General features: G+C 45.0%; 1 protein-coding gene and 1 pseudogene across 1 annotated transcript in view; both read right to left on the minus strand.

The window, feature by feature from the left end:
- Positions 1-1,131: 1,131 nt before the first annotated feature.
- The window catches only part of TNNT1 (troponin T1, slow skeletal type), a 29,645-nt gene continuing 5,772 nt past the window's right edge, over positions 1,132-25,004 (minus strand). The window contains exons 3-10 of the mRNA XM_084807766.1: positions 23,033-23,054; positions 22,401-22,461; positions 19,489-19,605; positions 13,685-13,762; positions 12,019-12,132; positions 2,354-2,463; positions 2,121-2,211; positions 1,132-1,176 (exon numbers count right to left, since the gene is read on the minus strand). Of these exons, the coding sequence (XP_084663892.1) occupies positions 1,132-1,176; positions 2,121-2,211; positions 2,354-2,463; positions 12,019-12,132; positions 13,685-13,762; positions 19,489-19,605; positions 22,401-22,461; positions 23,033-23,054 (638 nt within the window). The remainder of the gene's footprint in view (positions 1,177-2,120; positions 2,212-2,353; positions 2,464-12,018; positions 12,133-13,684; positions 13,763-19,488; positions 19,606-22,400; positions 22,462-23,032; positions 23,055-25,004) is intronic.
- On the minus strand, positions 7,174-8,007 carry LOC146342061 (uncharacterized; annotated as a pseudogene).

The following is a 25,004-nucleotide window of genomic DNA, read 5'->3' on the forward strand; positions in this document are numbered from 1 at the left end:
TCTGTTCGATTCACCTCTCCCATTCTGTATCAGAACCCCCTATCTATCTATCTATCTATCTATCTTCCATTTCTTCCCCATCACTAAAATACATTGTCCCTCGCCAACCATGGCCATGCTGGCTGGGAATCATGGGAGTTGTAGTCCAACACATCTGGAGGGCACGAGGTTGGGGAAGGTTGAAATACACTGTGCTTTTGTCCTTTGTGTCTATTAACAGAAAGGAATTTACTCGCCAGAGAGGTTCCGCAGCAGGGAGAGGTTGGTTTATTGTGTGTGGCTTGTGACACGAAACATGTTACAGGCACACATGACAAGGAGTGGAGGAGAATGGACACAGGGCAGGGGGTCAACCTTCAACACAGGACAAGGCATAGGAAGCAATGGGATGTTGATCAATATCACTTTCGCTGCCACTGAGGTTTCCAGTTCTGAGTGTGCACATGGGCTTCTTCTCTTCTACTTCCAGCGGCCACCAAGTCTGGCTTTTCCGGCACCCTTTTTGCTGCGAGAGGAAGATGTACCAGTTATCACATGTGAAATATTTCATATTCCTTTCACTAAAAATAAACACATACACACACATATTTAAAATATTACACCCCGCTCTATGAATTAAGTTAGTTTGTACTCTTGGAACATATTTGTATCTGAAATATAATTTGGAAGGAAAATTCAGACCAAACTCTGATCAAAATCCCAGTCCCTGAATTTAGAAGACTGAAATCTGACATACAGATTTCCAACTCTGAAATTTTGAATTCTGAGTCAATTTTCAGGACCATGGCTAGATTTCAGCTTCTGATGGGTGTGATTGCTCAGGTTAAGGTCAGAAGACCTACATTTCACTACCCACCCACCCCCGCCAAGATATGATTTTGAACCTCAAATATCCATTTTCAAAATCTGAAATATTTGGATTAGAAAAAATAATTTCTGCATAGTTCCACTTGAACTCTAGAAACTGCTCTCTCCTAGACCAATTCCATCCTCTAGTTCTAGACTGCAGGGATCTGGATTCCATGTATGAAAATGCATATGGTAGCTATAAAAACATAGGAGTGGGGGTGGGGGAGAGGAAAAGCGGCAGTGGGATTTGAGGCAAAGGTATTTTGAGTCTCCGGGGCTCACTCACAATTTCTGGGCATGGCTGATGCGATTGTAGAGAACATTGATCTGGATGGGAAGAAAAATGACAGAGGCAATGGATGTTAATATCATTTTGGCACTAGGGAAATCTCCATAGTCAAGACTATCCTTGTCTTAAAAAAATAAGCAGAGTTAAATAATTTACCATGCTTCTTCATTAATAAGTCAAGCCAATCCCACGTCACAGAAATTAGACAATTACCATCAACATCCACCATGCTCTGAAAGTCTGCAAAAACAGGTACGTTTTTAACTGATGCCTAAATGCAAACCACGTGGGGGCCAGTCAGATCTCTACAGGGAAGGAGTTCCATGAACTGGGAGCCACTATCAAGACGGCCCTGCTTCAAGTGTTAGACCAACGAGCCACATGTTAGACACCCAGGAGCACCACCAACAGTCTCCCCTACTGATCTTAAAACTTGGGTCGGTTGGCACCGGAGAAGGTGATCCTTCAAGTACTTGCGTCCTGTGCCAGTTAGCACTTTGAACGCCAGTACCAGCAACTTGAATTAGGCCCACTACTGCACTGGCAGCCAGTTCAGAGCTTCCAGGGTTGGTGTAATATTATTATGTCTCACTGCCCTAGGCAACACCCATATGGCACCAGCTGCAGCTTTCAGACTGTCTTCAAGGGAAGCCCCATGTAAAATGCATTGCAGTAATCAAATTAGGAGGTTATCAGGGCATAGACTGCTGTGGCAAGGTTGACCTGGTCCAAGAACAATAACTACAACACAGAGGTAAGTAGGTAGGTAGGTAGGTAGGTAGAGTGAGCTTTGAAGATACGGTGTACAGCTACAGAGGAGATAAGAGTGCGATTTCTGTTGCCTGCATTGGGGCATTCTATTACCATTGGACAAGATAGTCATATTGCACTTCTACATTTCATGATGTCCCTCTGAACATGTCCTGTTTCAGATCTGACAGCCCCACCTAATAGGGGAAAGGGCTTTCATTCTTCTCCCTACCTCATACTTCTGACATTTGAGCTTCTCCATCAGGTCAAACTTCTCTGATTCAAGCTCATGGATCCAGTCATGTAGTTCCTTGGCCTTGTCCCTGGACAGAGAGAAAGACACACAGAGAGACAAACTCTGTTGCCCCCTCCCCTCTGATAAAGCCCCCTCTTTCTTCTGAAAAATTAGTTCTCCCAGCCTTCCCTGGCAAAAGCACGCCAGCACAGCTCTGCTCCCTTACAAACCTCAGCTGCTGCTCGCTTAAGTTGTCTATATTAAGCGGTTTCCTCCGTTCTGATAAGATCCGGACCTTTGTCTCACGGCCCGTCTGCCTCTTGCCACGTTTTTGCTCTGCCTGTGGGACAGCGGGCAAAGAGAGTGTCACTGGGATCAGAAGTGGCTGCTGTTACAGGGTTGGGACTCCCAAGGGAAGGCCTCTCTCTTATTGGGCTCTGAGATCCAGCTGCTTCTGGTGTGGATCACCTTTTTGAAAACAGAATTGGACTTCTAGCCTGCCCTGTCCCAGAGGCTCAGCTTGGATATCAAGAGCAAGTACAGCAAATAACAACACTGACTGGGTTCACATGATCGGGGAAGGAAAATATGCCACTGTAGCTTATCTTCCCACCCCACGCATACTGGTCATGCACTGTGTAATTACCATAATTTCCCTTGCCAGGCGCAGTTTGTCATGTTGTCTGAACCTGGTGAGGGTGGAAGGTGGGTGGCTTTACAAAGCACCCTGGAAACCATGGCTTATTCTAGATCATTCATTATTTATTTAAAGTGGGCCATAGGCCCTTCACATATACAAAGCAACTAAAACAGATTAGGGCTAATACATCATGAAGTCAAAATCTAAAATGATTAAAACTAAAATATATTCACTGTACACTATTTAAAATTCATTAAAATTCATTTAGAATATATTGCTTCCACATTTAAATGGATAATTATGATCTGAGAATTAAGACAGCTGAAAGATCACTAAAACAAGGCATCTCCAAAACAGTCAACTGCATTATCAGAGATAAATTTTGCATGAATTCTCGATGCTGCCAAAGCAAAGAGAGAGACCTTGTGAGTTACGGTGGGATCTATATCAGACAAAATATTAAAAACTCTTCTCTGGAACAGTGTTATTATACAGGTAAGACAAAATAAAACCTAGAAACTTAGACCTTGGTTCAGAATACAAAGGGCATGACAGCAAATAATGTGGCAGATTTTCAATCTCTGGAGCATCACAAATTCATAAACGTTGAGCCAGAGGAATCTGAGAATAGCTGCCGTCAATCATAGTTGTTGGCATAGTTTGAAAATGAAGAGCTGTGAAAGCTTGCCTAAGTTTTAGGAAAGGAAGCTTTGTCAAATATGCAGCTTTCTGATGGTCATATTTGTAGAGCCTGTGCCATTTTGAAAATCTTGAATTATTCATAGCCTGTCTGTCCAGGGAAACGTTGTGACAAAAAATACATTCATCAAGCCTCTCTTTTGAATTCAGAGTAGAAAATCCATCAACTGAGGTAAAATAGCGTTGTACTAGTAAATTATAATATCTTGAGCTCCAGAATTTACAATTCAGCAGCTGTTCATAACATAATTTAGGGAAAACCTGGACAGAGGATTCTTTTAAGATTCTCCAGTAATTAATCAAGGCAGAGTGAATATGAGCTCCAAGGGAGGGAAGACCAACCTCTGCCCGAACCAAGCCTGTGGGAGGGCCAAGAGGCAAAATTAAAAGATTGCTGGAGAAGACTCTTACGAGTCCCCTGGACTGCAAAGAGGTCAAATCAGTCCATACTAAAGGAAATCAACCCTGAGTGCTCATTGGAAGGACAGATACTGAAGCTGAAGCTCCAATATTTTGGCCACCTAACGGGAAGAGAAAACTCACTGGAAAAGACCCTGATGCTGGGAAAGACTGAAGGCAAAAGGAGAAGGGGACGGCAGAGGATGAGATGGCTAGATAGCATCACTGATGCAATGAATATGGACTTGAGCACGCTCCAGGAGAGAGCGCAGGACAGGAAGGCTTGGCGTTCTATGGTCCATGGGGTCACGAAGAGTCGGACACGACTGAACGACTGAACAACAAAGAAATCTATTTTGAAGGGCCTCCAATTTGACTGTTAGGGCATCATCCCAACCTCAAACTGCAGCCCCATATAAAATTTGAGCAATTACCTTACTCTGAACAATTTTCAGAGCTGGATCAACTAAGCCGCTTCCTGCAGTAAGATAAAATGTAAGAATGGCTCCAATAGTTCTTAAGGCTATTACTTTAGTTGCTTCTACGTGAGCTTTCCAGGACAGATTTTCTGTAAAATGAATGGCAAGATATTTAAATTCCCGGCACTGATCAATCTGATGGCCATCAAGGGACCATCAGAAGTGGGAATGTCTCTTTCTGAACACCATCACCTTTGTTTTAGCATAATTAATATTTAAGCTTTCTTTAGGATAGTATTCACTGAGGTTAGACAGCAGCCTACTTAAACCTATACGAGTAAGTGATAATAAAATCATGTTGTCAGCATACAGGAGAATACAAACTTCTTTTTTTGACCCAACTGCAGGAGGAAAAAATTCTGGCCCAGATAATTCTAAAACTATATCATTCAAATATAAATTTAAAAGTATTGGAGCCAAAAGACACCCTTGTTTTACCCCTCTGTTGGTGGGGATGGGTTCAGTTAATGAACCAGTAATCCCCACTCTTACTGTGGTGGTTGTGGTGGTTGTGTTTGAATAGACTTCCTTAATCAAAAACAAGAGACATTTATTGATATTAGTGTTGGCCAATTTATGCCGCTCTCTATCAGTTGAGTTGAAGGCCACAGCTAAGTCAACAAAGGCAACGTGAAGACGTTTAGTAGGTCCTGCAAAGCCTTCTTGGGCTAAAAATAAAGAGTCAAACAATTATAAGTAGTACTTTGGCTTTAAGTTCTGAAACCAGCCTGTTCAGAATAGATAATATGGTTAGAAGACTCCCAATCCCCCAGCTTGTTTAATAAAATTTTACAATATAGCTTAGAGTCAATGTCCAAAACACTTATTGGTCGATAATTGTTCGGATCCTGCTTATCACCCTTCTTGTATATTGGGATGACAATACTCTGTTTCCAACCAACTGGGAATATACCTGTACTATTAATCTGAGTAAACACTTCAGCTAATATTGGAGCCCACCAGTCGGGAAAATGCTTGTATATTTCTGGAGGCATCATGTTTTCTCCTGGAGCCTTGCCCAGAGTTAGGGATGCAATAAGGTTCTTTATCTCAGTTACAGTAACAGGGAGCCAATGAGATAAATTAATGACTTCAAGAGCAGTGGGAGAGTTAGTTCCCACAAGAATGGGTCCATAGAGCGTACTGAAATGAATATGATATTTGCTGATATTTGCCCCACTATAAAAGACCTAACTGCACCAAACCAAAGGAAACAATATCCCAAAACTGGGACTCCTTCTTTTCTGTTACAGCCAGGCCTAGGGGTTGCCATTACAATTTAGCATATATCTCCTTTTTTGTTTTGTTTTAAAAGTGCCTTATAAGATGACCTCAGAGACATTAAAAAGTCCAGAGAGATAATCACTTTATTCCTCAATGCCTGGAGAGAGTGAGTCATTAATATTTTCCTGGCAGTTCTGCATTCTTAGTCAAACCATCTTTTAATTACTAATCTATAGAAATTGAACTGTTTATTACAGGCCAACTTAGGTCTAAGATTTTGAATAATGGTTTGATAAGCATGTAAAGTATTTGAATCAGAGTCTGTGGGGGATCTCCATGGTGATGGGTTTAGTTCGCTCTTCACTTTGCTGTGGTTTTTACTGGAGTCGAATCTGCTCCACATGGAGACACACAGGGCTTGAAAGCCCAGATTATCCCAAAGCTAGCCTGGGGCTCTCGGCAAGTCACATGGCAGTTTACCGTGAATTGTTTGGGTGGCTACCCGCTGGAGTCTCATCCACATCGTCACTTAGAGAGCCTGTTCCCTCCCTCCCTCCCACCCACTCCTTCCCACTCTCGCTTTTTCTGCCCTTTCTGCTTTCTCTGGCCGTTGTGTGCCAACCGCCTGCCTCTGCAACCTATGCCCGATTCCCCCCAATTTTCTCATTACTGTCCCTCTAAAACCACAGCAGCAACAATCTGCACTCCTGTTCAAATATGCTATTTCGCAATAGTGCTATAGGGGTATAGCTACTCCTGTTCAAATGTGCTATTTTGCTATAGTGCTATGGGGGTATAGGTATTGCTACACAAATGCACTATTTCATTATGGTGTGATAGGGTATTTTTTAAATGTGCAACTGCGGGTTCCCCAGTAACTACCTCAGGAACTGCAATCTCGCCAAGTATATGTATTCCTCACCCCATGGCATTTTTAGCAGTGGAAGCCTTAGCCCCTGATGCAGTAACGACTTTGAATGTCCAAGATCGATACAATTTACAGTCCACAGGCAGCTGTAGTTGGTGAACCTGGAGCGCTTACTTCAGGTTCACAATGTAGTGCTAATGTGCTATTTTGACCTTGCACTTTTATGCTTTTCTTTAAAAAAAAATGTAGAGACTGCCTGGAGCACACTTATACTTTGTGGGGATGGACACCAGAGTTTAGTGGTAGGCAAGGTGAAGTAAATACCATGAGGTAGCTCAGAACTCTGACAGCCAACTGTGAAATGGCAGAAACACTGGGGAAACACAGGTGGGGAAATATTGGGGAAACACCCTTTGACTGGGGTCAATGAGGTCATGGCCAGGTGAAAGACAACCCCCAGGCAGGGCTATCATGCTGGAGTAAATGTGGAGGGCTGGCGCACACCACAACAGAAGCACAGACAAGCCAAATTAAGGAAAACAATCGGACTAAAAGTAGTCTCAGAAAAAACTTTTTTTGGCGCAAAACTCCACGGTGGCTGCAGGATGGCCACGACATCATGCGCCCTGCACAACCTCCAAACGCATCAACCTCTCAGTAAATCGCTCGTGGAGACACCCCCCTGATTCCTCAGTGAGGCAATTTAAAAGTAATGCTCTTCAGTTCTGAAAAATAGAGGACCTAAGGTTGATTGACAGCATACTCCCCAAAATGAACTCCGTCCAAGTTTTGGAAGAAATGAGGGAGACAGGGATTTAGGAGATCAATTGTTAGCAACAAGGGGAAGTGATCACTTTCAACCTTGTTGTCAACCTCAAAACTGTATATGTCAGGCAATAAGTTGACAGAAACTGCCGTATAATCTATTGTACTGGCATCGCTGTTAGTCAAATAGGTATAGGTGCCCATAGTCTTGTCAAAACAGGTTCCATGCAGATATTGTAGATTATGCAAAAATAAAATGTCTAGGAAGCTGAAGCCTGACTTCTTTATAGTTTCATCTTGGGAAACGCTACCTGTAAGCAAATGTTGGGAGCATCCTCCATAGTTGGTGCCAACCACTCGTTTAGACAGACCAACCCCAGTTCTAGTATTAAAATCCCCACATAGCAGAAACCTTATATTGGGCTACTGAAACTCCAGAAGAGTCAAGGTTTCAGATAAGCTGTTCCAAATGCTATTAGGACCTAAATCTCTGGACAGGGTAAGTGGAAAATAAACATTTATACAAATAAAAGTCCTGTATATTTTCCCTTAATAAAAAGGACCTGTATGTACTGCTGAGAAATGCCATTCAACGGTCGTATGTCAGCTTGCAAATCAACTTAAATGAATGTAGTAAGACCACCCCTACCATGACCTTTTACACTAATTTTTTTTACAGCTGGGACAGAAAATGAATGAAATCCCTGAAGGAATAGTAAATTGATTTCATGAGCCCATGTTTCTTGTAAGCAAAGAATTTTGTAGATAAATGGCAAAGTCTGCATCATAGAACTTGTTTCCTCAGCCCATGATATTCCAAGTAAGTACTGTATATGTAATTGTCAGGCTGGTATAATTGTTTCTATATCTGGATTACTATGTATGCACCTTTTACCAGAAAGTAAAGGTTGTGCCAGGACCAAAGAATTGGGGCTTTTACATGGTAATTCTGTGCCATTCTCAGAAGATTCCAAGAAGTGTTGGGCTGTCCATTCCTGTACTAGTCTATAATCATGAGAAAACTGCTTAAAGTTATATTCTTTGGGTGACTGAAGTCTATCAGTGTCCCCAGGATTAACAGGAAGATTAACTGTTTGGGACTTATTTAACAGGAACTGGACTAGACCATCACTCGAATGAGGATTCGACACTACTGTAGCCAAAGAGATAAATCTAGAGCTTCTCATACTCAAGAGACTGCTTCTTAAAGTTCCCAGCCTCTCTACGATAGATGTTTGTTCAGTAACAGGGACAGCAGCAAAGGAATCAATCAACCTTTCTTCTGAAGGATCCTCAAAGCACCCTACTGGGAAAGCTGAACTTTTGGGCAGCTGTGCTACTTCAGGTTCATCCCAACTAATTAGGTTGTGAGCGGGATCCTCTAACTTCCTGAGCAATCTTGCTATAACGGTTGTATTTGAACCTGAAGCCTGCTTTCCATGGGAGTTCAACAGTATTGCAAAATACCTGGATGGGGACTGCTCCCCTCTCCTTCAACACCTTGTCTTTTTTTCATAATCAAAGGAGTAGCAGGTGTAGCAAAGGTAAAGAAGCATCTTTTAAAGAAAGAGGGTTTATAGAGGGTCTTAACACCCAATAAATCAATGTACTTAAGGTTGCATTTTAAAAGAGAGTGCAAAAAATATGTTGCTTTTGATTTTGCATTCCAAGGAGGATGATATCTATGAACGGGTAAAACTGCCAAACTAATCTGACAGTATTGGAGCATCAGCTGGAAGGAAACTTTTTCCAAAGAACTGCGCTGTTTCAAAGGACCTTCCTTGTACTCTTGTGAGTAAACCCAAGAGCTCTGGGGGGGCTGACCTCTGGCATGTGCTGTGTACTTAGTCCCAGAGGGAACACCTCTTTCCGAGTTGCCATTAATCTGAGTGGCAATGAGATTCTGCTTGCCCTTAACCCTCTCTTGGGATAGCCCCTTCCCTGGAGTAGAATCAAACAGAAAATTATCAAGTTTACCATTCTTCTTAAAAGACAAAAGATTGTTTAACTTAGCATTAATATCATTGAGGAGAACGTATACTGACTGAACCATTTTTGAGACCAAACAAAACTGGTCAACCAAAATATTTCCAAGATCTATGGCAGAATCCACATCAGGTTTACCAGCAAGGCCTCCTAAAACAGGTGGCATATTATTGTCAAGCCCATACATAGGTGTCTCTTCTACAGTCAGACAATTAGAAATGTTAGACACTGGTATTGCATAGTCTCTGGTGCTTGAGCAAGTAATTGTCAGAGCAAAAAAGTCATCAGGTTTAAGTTGTTTAGGGTCAGGAGATGAGAGCAAGGCTAAAGGGCTTCTAGCTCACTTTCTGGGACCCACTGTATAAGATTGTAAGTTCCCAGATTCCCAGCCATCACCATCTGGTTGTCTCCACAATCCGTGCACAAGCCATCCACAAACCTGGGTGGTGTCTCTGAATATGACTGACTGTGCAGTAGACCAACGGCAGCTTCTTTCTGTCTCCTCTCCTCTCGCTGCCCTCCAAAAACTGCCAACCGCCTTTTTGTTGCACACAATCTTTAGAGGTTTATCTTCTCAGTCACTTCTTTTACTTTACAAACCCTTCATCGAGGCAACTGCAGCAATCAGGCTCAGGTGCGAAGAGGTAACCAACACTGAAATCCAAACAGCCACCAAGCCACAAACAGCTCACAAAACTCCATAAGCTCGAATCCACAATAAGCAGGTGAAGCGATCAACCACAGAAACACTCAAGGCCTCCCACTGCTATAACTGCCCTGTTTTAGTTTTATCTTCTCAGATAACAGTACTTTCCACCTTCCAAAAGAAAAACAACTTGCAAGGTTGAAGGACAAAGCTGGGCAGTACTGGGCTAAATCTTTTAAAATGATTAAAAACAGATTAAAACAGGACCATGCGTAGGTTCCTAGGGGAAATTGAAACAAATTTAAACCTGGAAAAGCTGGAGCTCTTTGCAACACGGCAAACTGCACAGCCGCCATCTTCCCATCTGTGTCCGGCTTCTCTAGGGTTTTGGGGTGGTCTGTAAGCCACCCCCTCTGTCCACCCTCACCGGGTTCAGAGGACACGTCAAACCATGCCTGACGAAGATAATTATGGTAAATATGCGGCGCATGACTGACACATGTGGGGTGGGAAAATAAGCTCCGGTGGCTTATTTTCCTTCTCTGATCATGTGAACCTGGACAGGATGTACCAATTAGACAAGGCAAATGGGTAAGGACAAGCTGCAGGCAAGGTGTACATTTGGTACCTGATCACATGCCTTATACTGAGGCAGGCCACTGGCCTGTCTAGCCCAGCCTTCCCCAATCTGGTGCCCTTGACATGTGTTGGATGCAACGCCCAGCATCCCCAGCTAGCATTGACCCAGCTCTCCAGGGTTACAGACAGAGGCTTTCCCCATTATCTTTTACCTGGTCCTTTTAAGAGGAGATGCCGTGGGTTGAACCTGGCCCTTCAGCATGCAAAACAGGTGCTCTGCTGCTGAGCTGCGGCTCCAGGTGCACACCCGGACCACATGAAGCAGCCTGATACCAATTGAGACCATTGGCCCATCTAGCCCAGTGCTGTCTGCTCTGACTCGCAGAGGCCCTCCAAGGCAGAGTAGGCAATGGCACCGCCAGGGCAGGACTTCGGGGCAGAGGTCTGGGGCTCCACTCAGCAGAATGAGCAGGATGGCCCCCAAATGCAGCAGGGCTGACTTCCCACATTTTGAAGTAAGTGATGCACAGTATCATCTAAAGGTATCGCCCCCAGCCCCTCTAAGAACGTTAAGTCCAGAGTCAAAAATTACCTAACTGCACCACTGCTTCCCAGAGCTTTTCTACAGGAGGCTGTTAATCGCTGCATCTACTTCCTGTTTCATCACAGAATTGAGATCTGAGCTCTACACAAAGAGCTTTTCCTTTCCTGCTTTTCCACTACATAACCTTTAGGCAGTGCTGTGCTGTAGCAGAATGGCGCAAATACACAAGTAGTTCTTTTGCTTTCAAAAATAATACCCCATTTTCCCCACTCTAAAAAAACCTGGGAAAGTGCTCTTAAAAAACAGAAGTGAAACTGGAGGATCACAACAACATCTAAAGAATTCGTAAACCACTGTAAGGAATCATGAGTGCACGATATGTCATGTAGAAAAGCTCTCAGTCCTGCTACATATGGTCCTTTCTAAACCTGGAAATTAAATTAACATGGGAGGACAGGTCTGTCTGCTGCTATTGGCTGTTATAGCTAAATGCAACTTCCAGGATCAGAGGAATTATGCCACAAAATAAAAGGTGCCAAAGGACGAAATAGCCAGGAAGCACTATTGCCTTCATGCAATCTTTGCATGTTCTGATGCCAAGGATTGAGCCGGAGACCTTCTGTACACAAAGCATGCACTCTACCACTAAGCTACAGCTTCTCCAAGAATACGCACACTGAGAAAACAGTGAATCTCTGAAACAGGTACATTGGGAGGATATGCAAGTGAGCAACATATTAAGAAGCAAGCTGAATTTCCCATCGTGCACAGGTGCTTCGTGGGTCTGTCTCATGGTGATGGGAGAGGCTATACTGAATTTCCATCAGGCAGCTGGAGAGCAAGACCAGGACTACAACTTTCCAGCACACAGCCTGTCAAACTAAATCATTTGATCAGGTTCCATTCTCCCACCATGACACGTCTCTGACGTGACTATATTTTGAAATAACAGACTCTTACATGCAACATCATCTCAACTTATTTGGAAGGAAGGAAAAGAGGAAGGGAGGGTTGTGATTGCGCAAAGAGTCAGTAAGAGTATCCTTACCACCTTCAGGCAGCCTACCTTTACCAGGTATCCACCGAAATGAGCTCCCATATTGGACAGCACTTTCTTCTTCTTGGCATCATCTTCAGCTCTCTTCTTGGCTTCCTCCTCCTCCTTCCTCATCTTCTCTTCCTGGACAGGGTGGCAGTATGGAACCCATTAGCCAAAGCAAGGAGAAGGAGCTGTTCTCTCTGCCATACACTGCAGAAGAACGGCCAGTGTGGTGCTCCGTGCCAGGGATATTTAGATGATCCCCTGGCTTAGGGATGCTTGAGGAATCTGTTCTCTGCAAATTCTTATATGAAATGCCCTGATCGGCACTGCTCAGGCTAATATGTGGAACTGATGTAGCCACCCAAGAGATTTCACACATCTCTGAAAGCTGTGATACAACTCTCTGCAGCTTCCGTGTATCAAAATGCACCTTTAAATATGCTGTTTCAGATAAAGTAGGCACTTAAGCTGCATTTTGAGAGAAAACATGTAAATGTGCATGAACGTACATATCAAAATACATATTTAAATATGATTTTAAGACATTTGTTTAAAATCACAGATTAATGCAGAAATGGAATGAAGATGGGTAAAAACATGCAGCAGTGGCACAGACTAACTAGAACAAGACAGCTTTGTCCACCCCTATTCTGATTGTACTGGGCAAATTTACACAATTTTTCATTCTTTACTTTGCATTTGCTAGCCAACAGGGAGGGCCAAGGAGCTTTCCAGGACACTGAAGTCTCACTCCTGACAAGTGGAAGTTTGTTCAAGATCATTTCAGGCTTCTGTTCTTACACGTTTTCCAGCTGCAGCAATGCAAGCTAGGGATTAGATTTAAACCAACTAGCTAATTACCTTCTGCTTCTCCTCTCCCTCAGTACAGCCTGCTGGAATGGCTGCAGGTGACAATTCAGGGAGGACCAGCCTTCATGAGGGGAGGCGGAGCCTTCTTGCCACGGGGCTAGAGGGCCCTTTCAAACCTGAAGCCCCAGGGGAGGCAACCTAGTGTCCTCCGGATGTTTGAACTACAACTCCCATAATCCCTGACCATTGGCCATGCTGACCAGGGCTGATGGGAGTTGTAGTCCAAAGCATCTGGAAGACACTGGGTTGCCTAACTCTGCCATAGCTGGCTCTGTACATTTGTGAGCCCTGTCTAGAGATGTACAGATTTCGTAAACTCCGTTCTATCTGTGTTTTGTGGATTGTCAAGTGTCTTTCATTCTGTTGTCCGGAATCGGATTTTTTTCCAATTTCCTGAATTTGTGCAAATCCCCATTTGCACAAATCCCCCAAATGCACAATCCCCCCCCCCACATGCATTTTCATTCTTTAGCCTATGGTGGAAACAGACATTTTCAGCCAGTGTTTTTTTATTTTATGTATATTTCTACAACTAAATTTGTGTAAAGTTCCGGAAAGTTAAAAAAGCAGTTTGTAAAGTCCGTGGAATCTGGGCAACTTGGGAAAAGCTGGTCTGTAGAATCCATGGATCGGATTCGTAGAAATCCAAACTCATTTGATTCCATTGCAGATTTCTCTGACATCCCTAGTCCTGCCCCACCAACTGAAGATCAATGAATGCATTGGAGAGTTTTTAAAGAAACGTCCATTTCTCCTTTGTCTTCTTAAATTTCTCAGGAGCCAGAATTTGTACCCTGCCCCAGAGGATGCTGATACTCACGGCGAGTTTGGCCTGCCGCTCCCGTTCTTTCTCTGTGCGAACCCGCTGTTGTTCCGCACGTTCGGCACGCCGGTGTTCCTGCCAAAGGGCACGAGAGATGGGTGAGACCTTTGCAATGCTCAATGAGATCAATGCAAAACAGGTTTAAAGCCGAATGGTTAGATCTGAACTCAGTCATTCTTAGAGCTGACCCATTGAAATAACATGATTTACGTTAGTCAGGACTAACTCTTCCTGTTTATTCCAATGGACCTACTCTAAGCACGACTAAGTCCAGATCCAACCCAAGGAAAAGGAAAATATATATCCCCGCCGCTCCCAAACGAATCTGTGGAACTCTCTTGCAACATGGAATGCAACATGTATTTCAGGATTCCTCCCTGGCGGTTCTTCCAATGCTGAAGGAAGAGTTTCCTTTTTGTCACAACTTGCCACATGGTGTCATTTTTCTGAATGTCCCTCAGTATAATGAGTGCTGGCTCCAGGTTTTGGAGGGCCCTTGGGCAAGACCCCTCCATGGGCCCCTCCCTCAGTGAGTCAACCTTCTCACCACCATTGTCACCAGCTGCTCCCGCTCCTCACTGTCTTTCCCACCATTGCCACCACTTGCTTGCTTGACAGGAAGAGAGCCCGGGAGCAACCAGGCAGTGGGAGCTCCTGCTCGTCCCCTCACCACCACCGTCGTCTGGGCCAGAGCACGAGGAGGGTGAACAGGCAGGTTGCAGTGGCGAAGAGGAGGAGCAACTCTGGTGGGTTCTTGTCAGTAGGCCCCTGCTGGGGCCTGGGCTCTCAGCAGGTGCCTTACCATCCCTACCCTTGACACCGGTCCTGAATATAATATGCAAGAACATCCCCTGCTCCCTGCTGTTTTGGATTCAGCTCATGCATTGCTGCTAACTAACCACAAGATGGGAGTAAAGAGCAACATGTCTACTGCATAGATTATGTTTTTATGTGTTCGTAATTACCTTTTTCATTTTTACAATTTCAAAAAAGCTTGTAGGCCATTTGCAGACTCAAAAGTCTACAAGGTCTATATTGTAGTGGATTCCCTGAGGGATGAGGCTTCATAAGGGCAGCACTGCTAGGCTTAGTTTCATTTGGATGAAACAGCAGTGAAGGCTTCATTTACTGATATACAGCTGTCTTACTAGGCAGAAGCTCTGCTCCCCTGCATCAGATCTGTGCACCTTTTTAGTCATCACACCTCCAGAAGGATATTGTAGAGCTGGAAAAGGTGCAGAGAAGGGCAACCAAAATGTTCAAGGGGCTGCAGCAACTCTCTTATGAGGAAGTTAAAATGTCTAGGACTGTTTAGTTTAGAAAAAAGGGTGCCACAGGGTTGTAGGGTGCCACAGGGTTCCATCCTCTCCCTGATGCTATTTAACATCTGTGTGAAGCCGCTGGGGGCTATCATCAGGAGGTTTGGGGTGCGGTGTCATCAATATGCGGATGACACGCAGCTCTACCTCTCGTTCAAATCTTCTCCAAGGTTGGCCGTAGAATCCCTGTCCAAATGTCTGGAGATGGTGAGTGGCTGGATGGGGAGGAATAAGCTGAAGCTGAACCCTGACAAGACCGAGGTACTTTGGGTGGGAGATGAGAGGAGGCTGGGGGATGTTGACCTGGTGTTGAATGGGGTACGGCTACCCTTGAAAGACCAGGTCAGCAGCCTGGGGGTCATTTTAGACTCCCAGCTGTCCATGGAGGATCAGGTGTCAGCTGTGGTACAGTGCTGTACCAACTCCATCTGATAAGGCGGCTGCGCCCCTATCCACCCAACCATCTGCTCCCATTGGCAGTACATAGGGATGTCAAAGAATTCCGCCAAGGAACTCGGTGAGGCCGAATGCCAGTGCATTCGGCCCCCCGAAATCCGTGGTGGAACGAAGCCCCCGCCCCTCCAACCCACGAAAGGCGTGCGAAATGGAGCACTTACCTGCTTCCGTCCATGCTGTCTTGCGAATGGCGGCCGCCCTGTGGCTACCATTCGCTTCCTGATCATAGCCATGATAGGCTACAGAAATACTTACGTAGCCTATCATGGCTAATGCAGGGACGCCTTTTGCCTATCACAGCATATCATAGCCTATCACAGCAAGCCAAAAAAACAACAACCAGCATATGCAAATGGCGGCGGCTGCCATTTGCGTTCCCTATTTTGAGCCCTTTTAGACTACGTAAATATTTATGTAGGCTATTACGGCGAAAAAAAGGGAATGCAAATAGCATAGTGGGCGCTATTTGCGTTCCTTTTTTTTTCACCGTAATACCCTATGTAAATATTTATGTAGGATAAAACGGAGGGGGGGAAAGGAACGCAAATGGCGCCCACTACGCTATTTGCGTTCCCTTTTTTTCACCGTACTAGCCTTTGTAAATATTTACGTAGGCTAAAACGGCTCAAAATAGGGAACGCAAATGACGGCCGCTGCAGCCGCCACCATTTGCGTACGCTGTTTTTGGGGGGGGGGGGCTTGCTGTGATAGGCTATGTAAATAGTTATGTAGCCTATCACGGCAGCTTCGCAGGACACAAATGGCAGCCGCTATGGCGGCCGCCATTTGCATCCGCAGCAGCCCGTCCGCGGCTGGAACTCCGGCTGTAGATGGCCCTGGCCGGCAGCTCCACGGAGTCGCCACGGAGTGGAGCCGGGCGGTTTAGGATTTCGAGGGGAAGTGTGGAGCGCCTCCCCCCCACCGCGAATCACCCTGTCGAAAAGGTAAGTGACTTTCGTACATCCCTAGTAGTACATGCCTTGGTCTCCTCTTGTCTAGACTACTGTAATTCACTCTACATGGGGTTACCCTTGAAGACAGTTCGGAAGCTGTGCAGTGCTGAAGGAGTTGCACTGGTTACCAGTTGTTTTCCGGGCCAAATTCAAGGTGTTGGTTTTGACCTTTAAAACCCTATACGGTTCCAGCCCAGCCTACCTCAAGGAGCGCCTCCAGCAACACCAGATAGGCCGCTCAACAAGATCAGCCTCGGTTGGCCTTCTCTCTGTCCCATCAGCCAGGACAGCTAAGCTGGTGAGGAGGAGGGAGAGGGCCTTCTCTGTGGTGGCCCCACCACAGATTAAAAATGTGGTTGTTCAGGCAGGCATTTGGGGTGGGTTAGGGTATTTTTTAGAAATACGATGTTTTAATGTGGAATTTTATTGTTTTAAACTGTTGTATTATTGTACATTGCCCAGAGTGGCCAGGTGACCGGCCAGATGGGTGATTAAGAAATTTAATAAACAAACAAACAAACAATTAAATTAAATTAAATTAAATTAAAAAGATGAGTAAGGGGAAACATGATAGAGGTGTATAAAATTATGCATGGTGTGGTGAAAATGGATAGGGAGAAATACTTTCTCATAATACTAGAACCCGGGGTCATCCCATGAAGCTGATTGGTGGGAGATTCAGGACAGATAAAAGGAAGGATTTCTTCACGCAGGGCATAGCTAAACAATGGAATTCACTTCCACAAGACAGAGGGATGACCACTAATTTGGACAGCTTTAAATGAGGATTAGCCAAATTCACAGATGATAAGGCTATCAATAGCTACTAGTCAAGATAGCTATATAGTACCTCCACTATGAGAAGCAGCATGCCTCTGTATGCCAAGTTGCTGGGGAATACGAGTGGGAGGGTGCTGTTGCACTCATCTCATGGGCTTCCTGCTGGGGCATCTGGCTGGCTACTGTGTGAACAGAATGCTGGACTAGGTAGGCCTTGTGTCTGATTCAGCAGGGTTCTTCTTATGTTCTTAGATCCCGAGTGAGAGGGGAGGCACATTCGTACATAATGGTAAACCAGGATTCCTGGCTAATCCTACCTTGCAGTGAGGAGTGGTGTGCTGGTACAAAGAGGCTGTTTATTCCCACTTTGTTTCTCCAGCTTGCAAATGCAAATGAGCCAGAGCAAGGCTCACATGCCCCCTCCACTCCCTGCCCCTCCCTGCTGGTGTGGCTGCCAGGATAACATTTACCATGGTTTGTTTAAACAAGCCAGCTTCATAACCCATGGTTTGAAGTTGACTTGTTTCAAAGAAACCATAGTTAACAGTAATCACGGTTTGTCAGATACAGGCAATATATTAAGCTGCAGTTAATCTAATCCTAAATCTAAACCAGAAGTTAAAGCTTCTGAACTCATCCTCATGGCCATGGTGCAGAAGAAGAGGAGAGGGAGGAGCATGAAAATCTCATGATGCTCAACAATAGTTTAGCACAGGGGTGTTGAGCCTCAATCTGGCCTGCCTGAGGCCCCAAGCCGGTCTTCTGGGGTTCCTCAGATGACAATGCCCTGTCCCCATGCCCTGCTCCCTTTCCCCCAACCTCTGATCGTTTGGTGGTTTCCCTGCTTTTGTGCAGTCCCCCCCCCAAAAAAAAGTTTGAAATGCTTCTCCTAAGGCTTTGTTAGTGGCAGGAATTGCTTTCAGCTAAAATATGCTGGTATGTTTGGTATTTTGAGCCCCACCCCCTTTGCTTTGAGCCTTACTCATCAACAGAATGTGGTCCCCAAGAGCTTCTCCAAAATTGAATTTGGCCCTTGGGCTGAAAGGGTGTCAACACCTCTGGTTTAGTGTAATGTCTATGTCTGGTTCACTTCTTGGTTTTTCATTTACTCAGTACCTGCTTTTCAGCAACCAGTGCTGCCTTTCTGATCCAGCCTTGTTGTTCTTCATATTATAAATAGCTGGAAAGTGTTCTCGTATTTATATTTCGAAAGACCATTTCCTACACATTCCTAGGACCAAATTAATATGTTCTACCTGCCTCTTGAAATTCCCTTTTTAGCTATCTCAGATCTTTAGCTACACCCCTCTTGTCTATCACATCTAATCAAATGGCTTGCTTGTACATTAGATTGCTTGTAAAAATATTTACCTAAGCAGAGCTCTCCACGTAAACCTGAAGAGCAGGTTGCATGCCCCTCACTAGGAAATACACCTTTCTTGTGCAAACTTTTAAAAAACCCTTTCCCTTTCACCAGCTCTTTAGCTCTTTTTACAACCCCACACTTAGTGCACCTCCCCCCCGCCCCCCGGGTCAAACATATTTCTTTCTGGGCCAAACGGGACAAGATGATGTCATTTTAAATTTTCGCAAAAAGCACCGAGTGGGGCAAATAGTGGCTGGCGGAGGGGGTTCAACAGGAAAATAGCACAGGGAAAAGGCTGAATTCCCTCTACTGGCACTGGGATCCAGATCTGAATCAGGGGGCCCACAATTGCTTTTTGCTAACGATTGAAGCAGGGGTGCAGGACCTTAGGCCCAGGGCCAAATCCAGCCCACCTGGGGTCCCAGTCCAGCCCTCCAGGTTTCCCCAGGTGGCCATGCACACTCCCCCATGCCCAACCCCTTTCCCCCTAATTGTTTGGTGGCTTCCCAGCTTTTGTGCATTTCCCCCCATTCTAAAAGGTTGGATTGCCTCTCCTAAGGCTTAGTGGCAGTTCAGAACTTTCAGCTACAATATGCCAGCATTTTTGCTAGGAGGTTGGGATTTGGGTTTCTGGTTTGCATGGATTTTTCTGGAACAGCTATTTGCCTTCTGCACCCATGGACATTTTATCAGTGGAATGTGCGACATGCAGTTGCACATGCCAATAGGTTGTGTGTGTGTGTGTGTATGTGTGTGTGTGTGCAAAAGATGAAACTGGTGGGACTTCTGTCCGGGTGTGGAGTTCCAGCCAGCCTTGCCAAATGCACAGGGCTCATTTAGACAAGAGAGGCAAAGGGGGACCTGTCACAATGGCTAGGCCCCATTCTGCTCCCAGCTACCCACAGTCCCTTGCTGCCCGGTACTCACAATCCTTGACATGAGACCAACGAGCTCTTCCTCTTCTTTCTTTCTCTGCTCAAAGTGTACGTCAATGAGGGTCTGCAACTCCAGGAGATCTTTCTCCATACGCTTGCGGTGGATGTCCTGCTCATCATTGGTCGGTCAAAGAGAGAAAGAGGGAGAGTGCAGCTTGAAAGGGATGAAGTCATTCAGATTGTTCCGGACAAGGGTGCTTCCAGACAAGACTGTTAGGGCACAGTCCTATGGGATAGATGTCCATAAGATGAAGAGGTCCAATCTCAGACCCCTGCATCCATCCTAAGTCAAGAGCCTGGCAAGACGGGCTGGAATGGAAGATGCTTTCTTAGCTCTCCATCACATCTGCTTAGCTCTCCAAATGCATTTGATGTTAGATGGGCCTCTGAGCCTGTCTAACTCACTCATCTTACTGTGGGTGGAGATGGGAGCTGAAAGGCCTTACCCCTTCCCACCTGCCAACAAACTCGTTCCTTCCCTCCTGAGGTCACAACCTTGGAAAAGGGCACCATTGCAGAGCTGTGCAGCTGGGAGGGGCTTGATTGGGTGGGAGATCCACAGTTGTATCTCCTCCGAGGTCAGTCTCCGACCTTGGAGAAGGAGATCCACTGCACCCTATGCCTCCTCAGACTCCATCTAGGGGTCACAGGAATGTTCTCTTAATGTGTGATAGCCTTGCGTCATTCATGGAATTCTACGGGGGATCCAGATGCCATCATCCTCTTGTAACCCTCCCATGTTTATCCACTACTTCTTCTGTCTTTTTTCTTACCACAGAAAATCCATTAAAGAAGAAAAGACAGAACAGCTGTGCAGGGCCTTCTGACTGTTAGCCCTAGGACCCCTCCAACTGGGAGCACCCTTAGCATCCTAGGGCAGACTCTGAGAGGACTCTTAGACCTTTAAGGTGTTGTATAGCAGCAGGAAAAACTCCACTGGCCACTGGAGTTAGAGGACTCATCCAGGTACAGGAGCCCCCTCAGGCCCTGCAGGCAGCAATGTTATTCTATCCCCTCCCCTTACCACAGGTCTACCAGCTCCTGCTTGCCAATTGTCCCAACTAACTGAAGGCCAAAACAGAAATTACGTGGCAGATCTATATATCAATCCAATGACTTCTTTTTAAAATGAAAAGCAGCCACAGCACGCTGCATATATGAGTGGAAAAATGGTGGAAGAAGGGGCTGTTTAAAGCTTTCCCTTCCAGCTATTTCTTCCACTTAGAATTGCTTCCCCCGTGCCCCCAGCTGCTTTTCTACATCTGGGGAGAAAGTTACAAGTACCCACATCTAGGGATTTACAGATTTAGTTAAATCCATTTCACTGATTGTCAGGCATCTTTTATCCTTTCATCCACTCATTGATGGATTCGGAATTATTAAACCAGAATTTCGTTCTACTTGTACTAATTCACATTAGTGATAATGTGCACTTGCACTAATGTGTATTAGCATAAATCCCCCCCCAGTGAAAAACCAGTCTGCAAGTCCATGGAATCCATGTGACTCAGAAAAAGCCAGTCCACTGTGGAATGTACAGGTTGGATTTATAGAAATCTGAACTCATTTGAATCCATTGTGAATTTCTCTGACATCCCTACATATATCCTGCTCCCACCCCCAATCCATGGGTAGAAAAGCAGCGTGCGGGATTCTGAATGGAGAAATGGCTGGAGCCCCCTCACCACCATTCTTCTTTTGCTCCAGATAGCACCCACCTGCAGTTATTGTTCATTTAAAAAATGATATTGGAAGAGGGTTATACACATTGATCATGCAATGTCTACTTTGGCCCTGAGTAGATACTATGAACTGGGCAGCTATGGCCAAATCCTTCCCCATCCCTGGTTCAACCTGGAGGAGTTTAGGGGCACAGATGTGGTTATCCAGTAATTGGTTCACTCCAGAGGTAGCAGTCAGTTAGGTTGCCAGCTGACCAGGCCAAAATTGGACCTGGCCTCCTCTTCTGCCTTTACAAGCAATTTAACAGCACACAAATCAGAAGGTGAAGATGCTCAAGCATGGAGATCAGTGTGATCACCAGCTGTTTGCATACTGAGCTGCTGTCAAAAGGCCATGTATAACAGCCTGTTGAAAATCTGGCAACCCCAGGAACCAGGAAGCACATCCTCCATTTGATTTGTGACAACAAAATCGGCCCTGGAGTAACTGGGGAGTGTGCATTCTGGTGGGACTACAAATAGGGCAAACAATGTACAGCTCGGGTGATGGTTTTGGTGGTTACCAAGCTGGTCAGCGGGAAGTAATGTCTTCATTGGCAAAGGATGTTCATATGAAAGATTTGGGAGTGTCTGAAAAGACAGTTAATCAAATAGAGTAGTGGTTCTCAACCAGTGGGATGTGTACCACCAGTGGGACAAAGAAATAGTCCAGGTGGGATGCAGGGCTTTCATAACAATTACTAAGAATTTGCTCTCCCTTAATCCTCACATCCACCTGCAAGTGTGACATGCTGTCTCCTGCCGACCCGACCTGACCTGGATGATCCATCTGCGACCTTTTGGTATGGTAGTGGGAACCTTTTTTTAACTACTAATGGAATTATTATTTTTGTCTGTTTGTGTTTGAAAGCCATAGCAATAAAATTTACTCCCAACAATACTTCTGCAGTTTTTATTACCTTAAAACGTACCGTAAATAATAAATATAATGAATATAATATATAATAAATATATATATACAGAATGCCTGTAAACCTATAAATGTCCTTCTTGGAAGAAATGGGCTTTTTGTTTCTATCATGGTGGAACTTGGCTTCTTTGATCGAGTGATTGGTGGGATTTAAGATACTGAAGGCTGAGAACCACTGAAATAGAGAATTGTCCCCTGTAACATAGGACACCCAGCCACCCTAAGCACCCTTCAACAAATCTAAATACTCACATCGAAATCCACTCTCTCCCCCTCGGGGATCTTTGGAGGAGCCAACTGCGGAACCACTGGCCTTTGCATGGGTGAACACAGACAAAAAAGGAAGCAAATATAGTTAATACCTGAAAATGCTGCAGGCAACACACGCACACACCCAATCTGCCCCTTACAAAACATTAAAATAAATATATTTCCCCCCATGGAATTAGACTTATTAGGAAAAAAATTGGAGCTAAAATGAATTGCCCAGAGTGTGGAGGGAAAGAACTGAATCTCTAACTTTCTAAGTTTGCATGTCAAAATGAGGATCTCCAAGTGCAAGTTTTGAATTTTGTGTTGGGTTGCCACACTTTCTCCCCCATGGCTCTGTGCCTTTAACAACTGCACACCAGGCAGTGAGACTAAAGAGTCACTGCTTTACCCCCACTGCGGAGATACCATTACGAGGGGGAACTGCTCAATTTCAGCCAGTTAGGCAGCTTATAAAAATACAAGAGCCCTGAAAGAAAGAAAAAGTGATGGCAACTCTAATTTTGTGTACATGCTTCTTCTTCCCTTCTCCCAGTGAGGGATTCAGCATCCAGTGTTCCCATGCCATGTTTAATGAACTTCCTTTGAACTGAATTCCTGCTTCTGCCACTTACCTTGGCCTGGGGCGTTCTTCCTCTGTGAGAAACAGAAGACAGAGAAAGGCCATTAATAGATGCAGAGAAGGAAGAAAGCTCTGGAAAACAGTCAGCTCCAGACGCTGGGGTGTGCGGGAGTGGAGATTTCCTTATATCTTTTTGTTGGGGGCAAATGCCGGTATTGGAGCACGTTATATGCTATGTTAACCGTAGTGGGGATATGAACAGAATAGAATTATGGATGTTCATAACAAGAAGAGACAAAATAAGAGAAGAAGAGCAAACTAGGGCAACGATAACGTGCTAAGACCTGTGTTGAATTTCGTATCACTTATAAAACTGCACATTTATTTTTTATCTATTAATAAAAAACATTTATGCGCTGCCCTTTATCCTGTCTAGATTTTGGCCTGGTTTGCATGTTGCAATAACTGACAGTGGTTCACAAAAGGGGGGTGGCCTTTTGGGGAGCCCTGGGGGGGGCACGGATTTAGCCATCGGGCCTCTTGTTCTGCCCCCTTAGTGTAGCAAGGCCATAGGAATGCACCTCTCCTCCCCTACAGCCCCCAAATGGTGGCTTTAAGAGCAGAGTCTTAACTGGACAGGTGAATGTTCCAGAGTTAGCCTGGAAGGGCCTGAGTTTGGAATCCAGCCTGAATCCCAGGGCAGTTGGTGGGTGAGTCTCCAGACAGACACCAAACAAAAGACAGTTTTCATGATCTGACACAACTTCGGTCACAGGCATGTCTATAGGTACTGGAAAATATCTGTCACCCCCATCTGGGCTTAGATATGTTGCTTCCCTTATAGACATGATTTGGGTACGCATGTTCTCCACACAGATACATAGAGAGAACACACTACTACACACTACTTGCATGTATCCAGAACATGTGTAGCACACGGACAGCATCAGAGGCCCATAGATATATCTGTATAAAATATATCAATAAAGCCTATTCTGTTAGGAACCTGTGCACATCCTCCTCTTTTGGGGGGTGTGGACGGGCAGGGAGGAAATCTTGGAAGTCAGAACAGAAATCCATTGCAGGAGCTGCTGGACAGAGGTGTGTGTGTATATGTGTAGTAATCAAAGCCAGGAGAATGCCTGACTTTAGACTGGACTCACGAGGAAACTCATGTATAGGATTGCACTGTTAGGCTTGCTACTACCTCTTTTTTTATTTCAAGGAATGGTTCTTTATTCAGAATGAAAATGTAGTGTTTCATTTCAAGTCAATAAGGAACACAGTTTGTTACTCCCTCTGCCCTTGGCCACTGACTGCAGGGCACAGCACACACAGTGACCTGGTTCACACAACACAACAAGCCAGAGTCCAGGTTGAGTATGGGTTGTTATTGAATCATGGGTTGTTGTGTTGTATGAACCCAGCTGTGCTAACAAACCATGGTTTGCTAATCATGAACAAGCCACAGTTCACAACCCAGCACCAAACCATGGGTTCTCTTCATGAGTTGCTTGTGGTTAACAAGACATGGTTTGTTAGTACGGCTGGGTTCACACAACATAACGACCCATGATTCTGCAACAACCCATGATTTAATGACAACCCACGCTCAACCCAGACTCGGGCTTGTCATGTTGTGTGAACCCAGCCAGTGGCAGGAGGGTGGCCTCTGATACACCCATAATATAGTGTTTCCTTCCCTAATCTGGTGCCCTCCAGATGCTTTGGGCTGCAACTCCCAGAATTCATGAGCATTGGCTATGCTGGCTGGGGCTGATGGGAGTTGAAGTCCAACATTATTTGGATGGCACCAGGCTGGGGAAGGTTGCCTTAACAGTATCACACTGTCTTCCTTATTTTGGACTCTGCAAAGGTGAGTCCTGGCATTCCAAACACAGTTTGGTTCCAAGCACACAGTCCCACCTCATTTCTCTGGAATATAGGAGGGACAGAGGGAGCTGCTTTATATCGAGTTCAACTAGCTCAGTACTGTCTACACCAGTGAAGGCTGGTGGCTCCAA

This window comes from Heloderma suspectum, chromosome 6 (assembly GCF_057233095.1).
Source record: "Heloderma suspectum isolate Gila_16-S chromosome 6, 16-S_ref, whole genome shotgun sequence".
Taxonomy (NCBI): Eukaryota; Metazoa; Chordata; class Lepidosauria; order Squamata; family Helodermatidae; genus Heloderma; species Heloderma suspectum.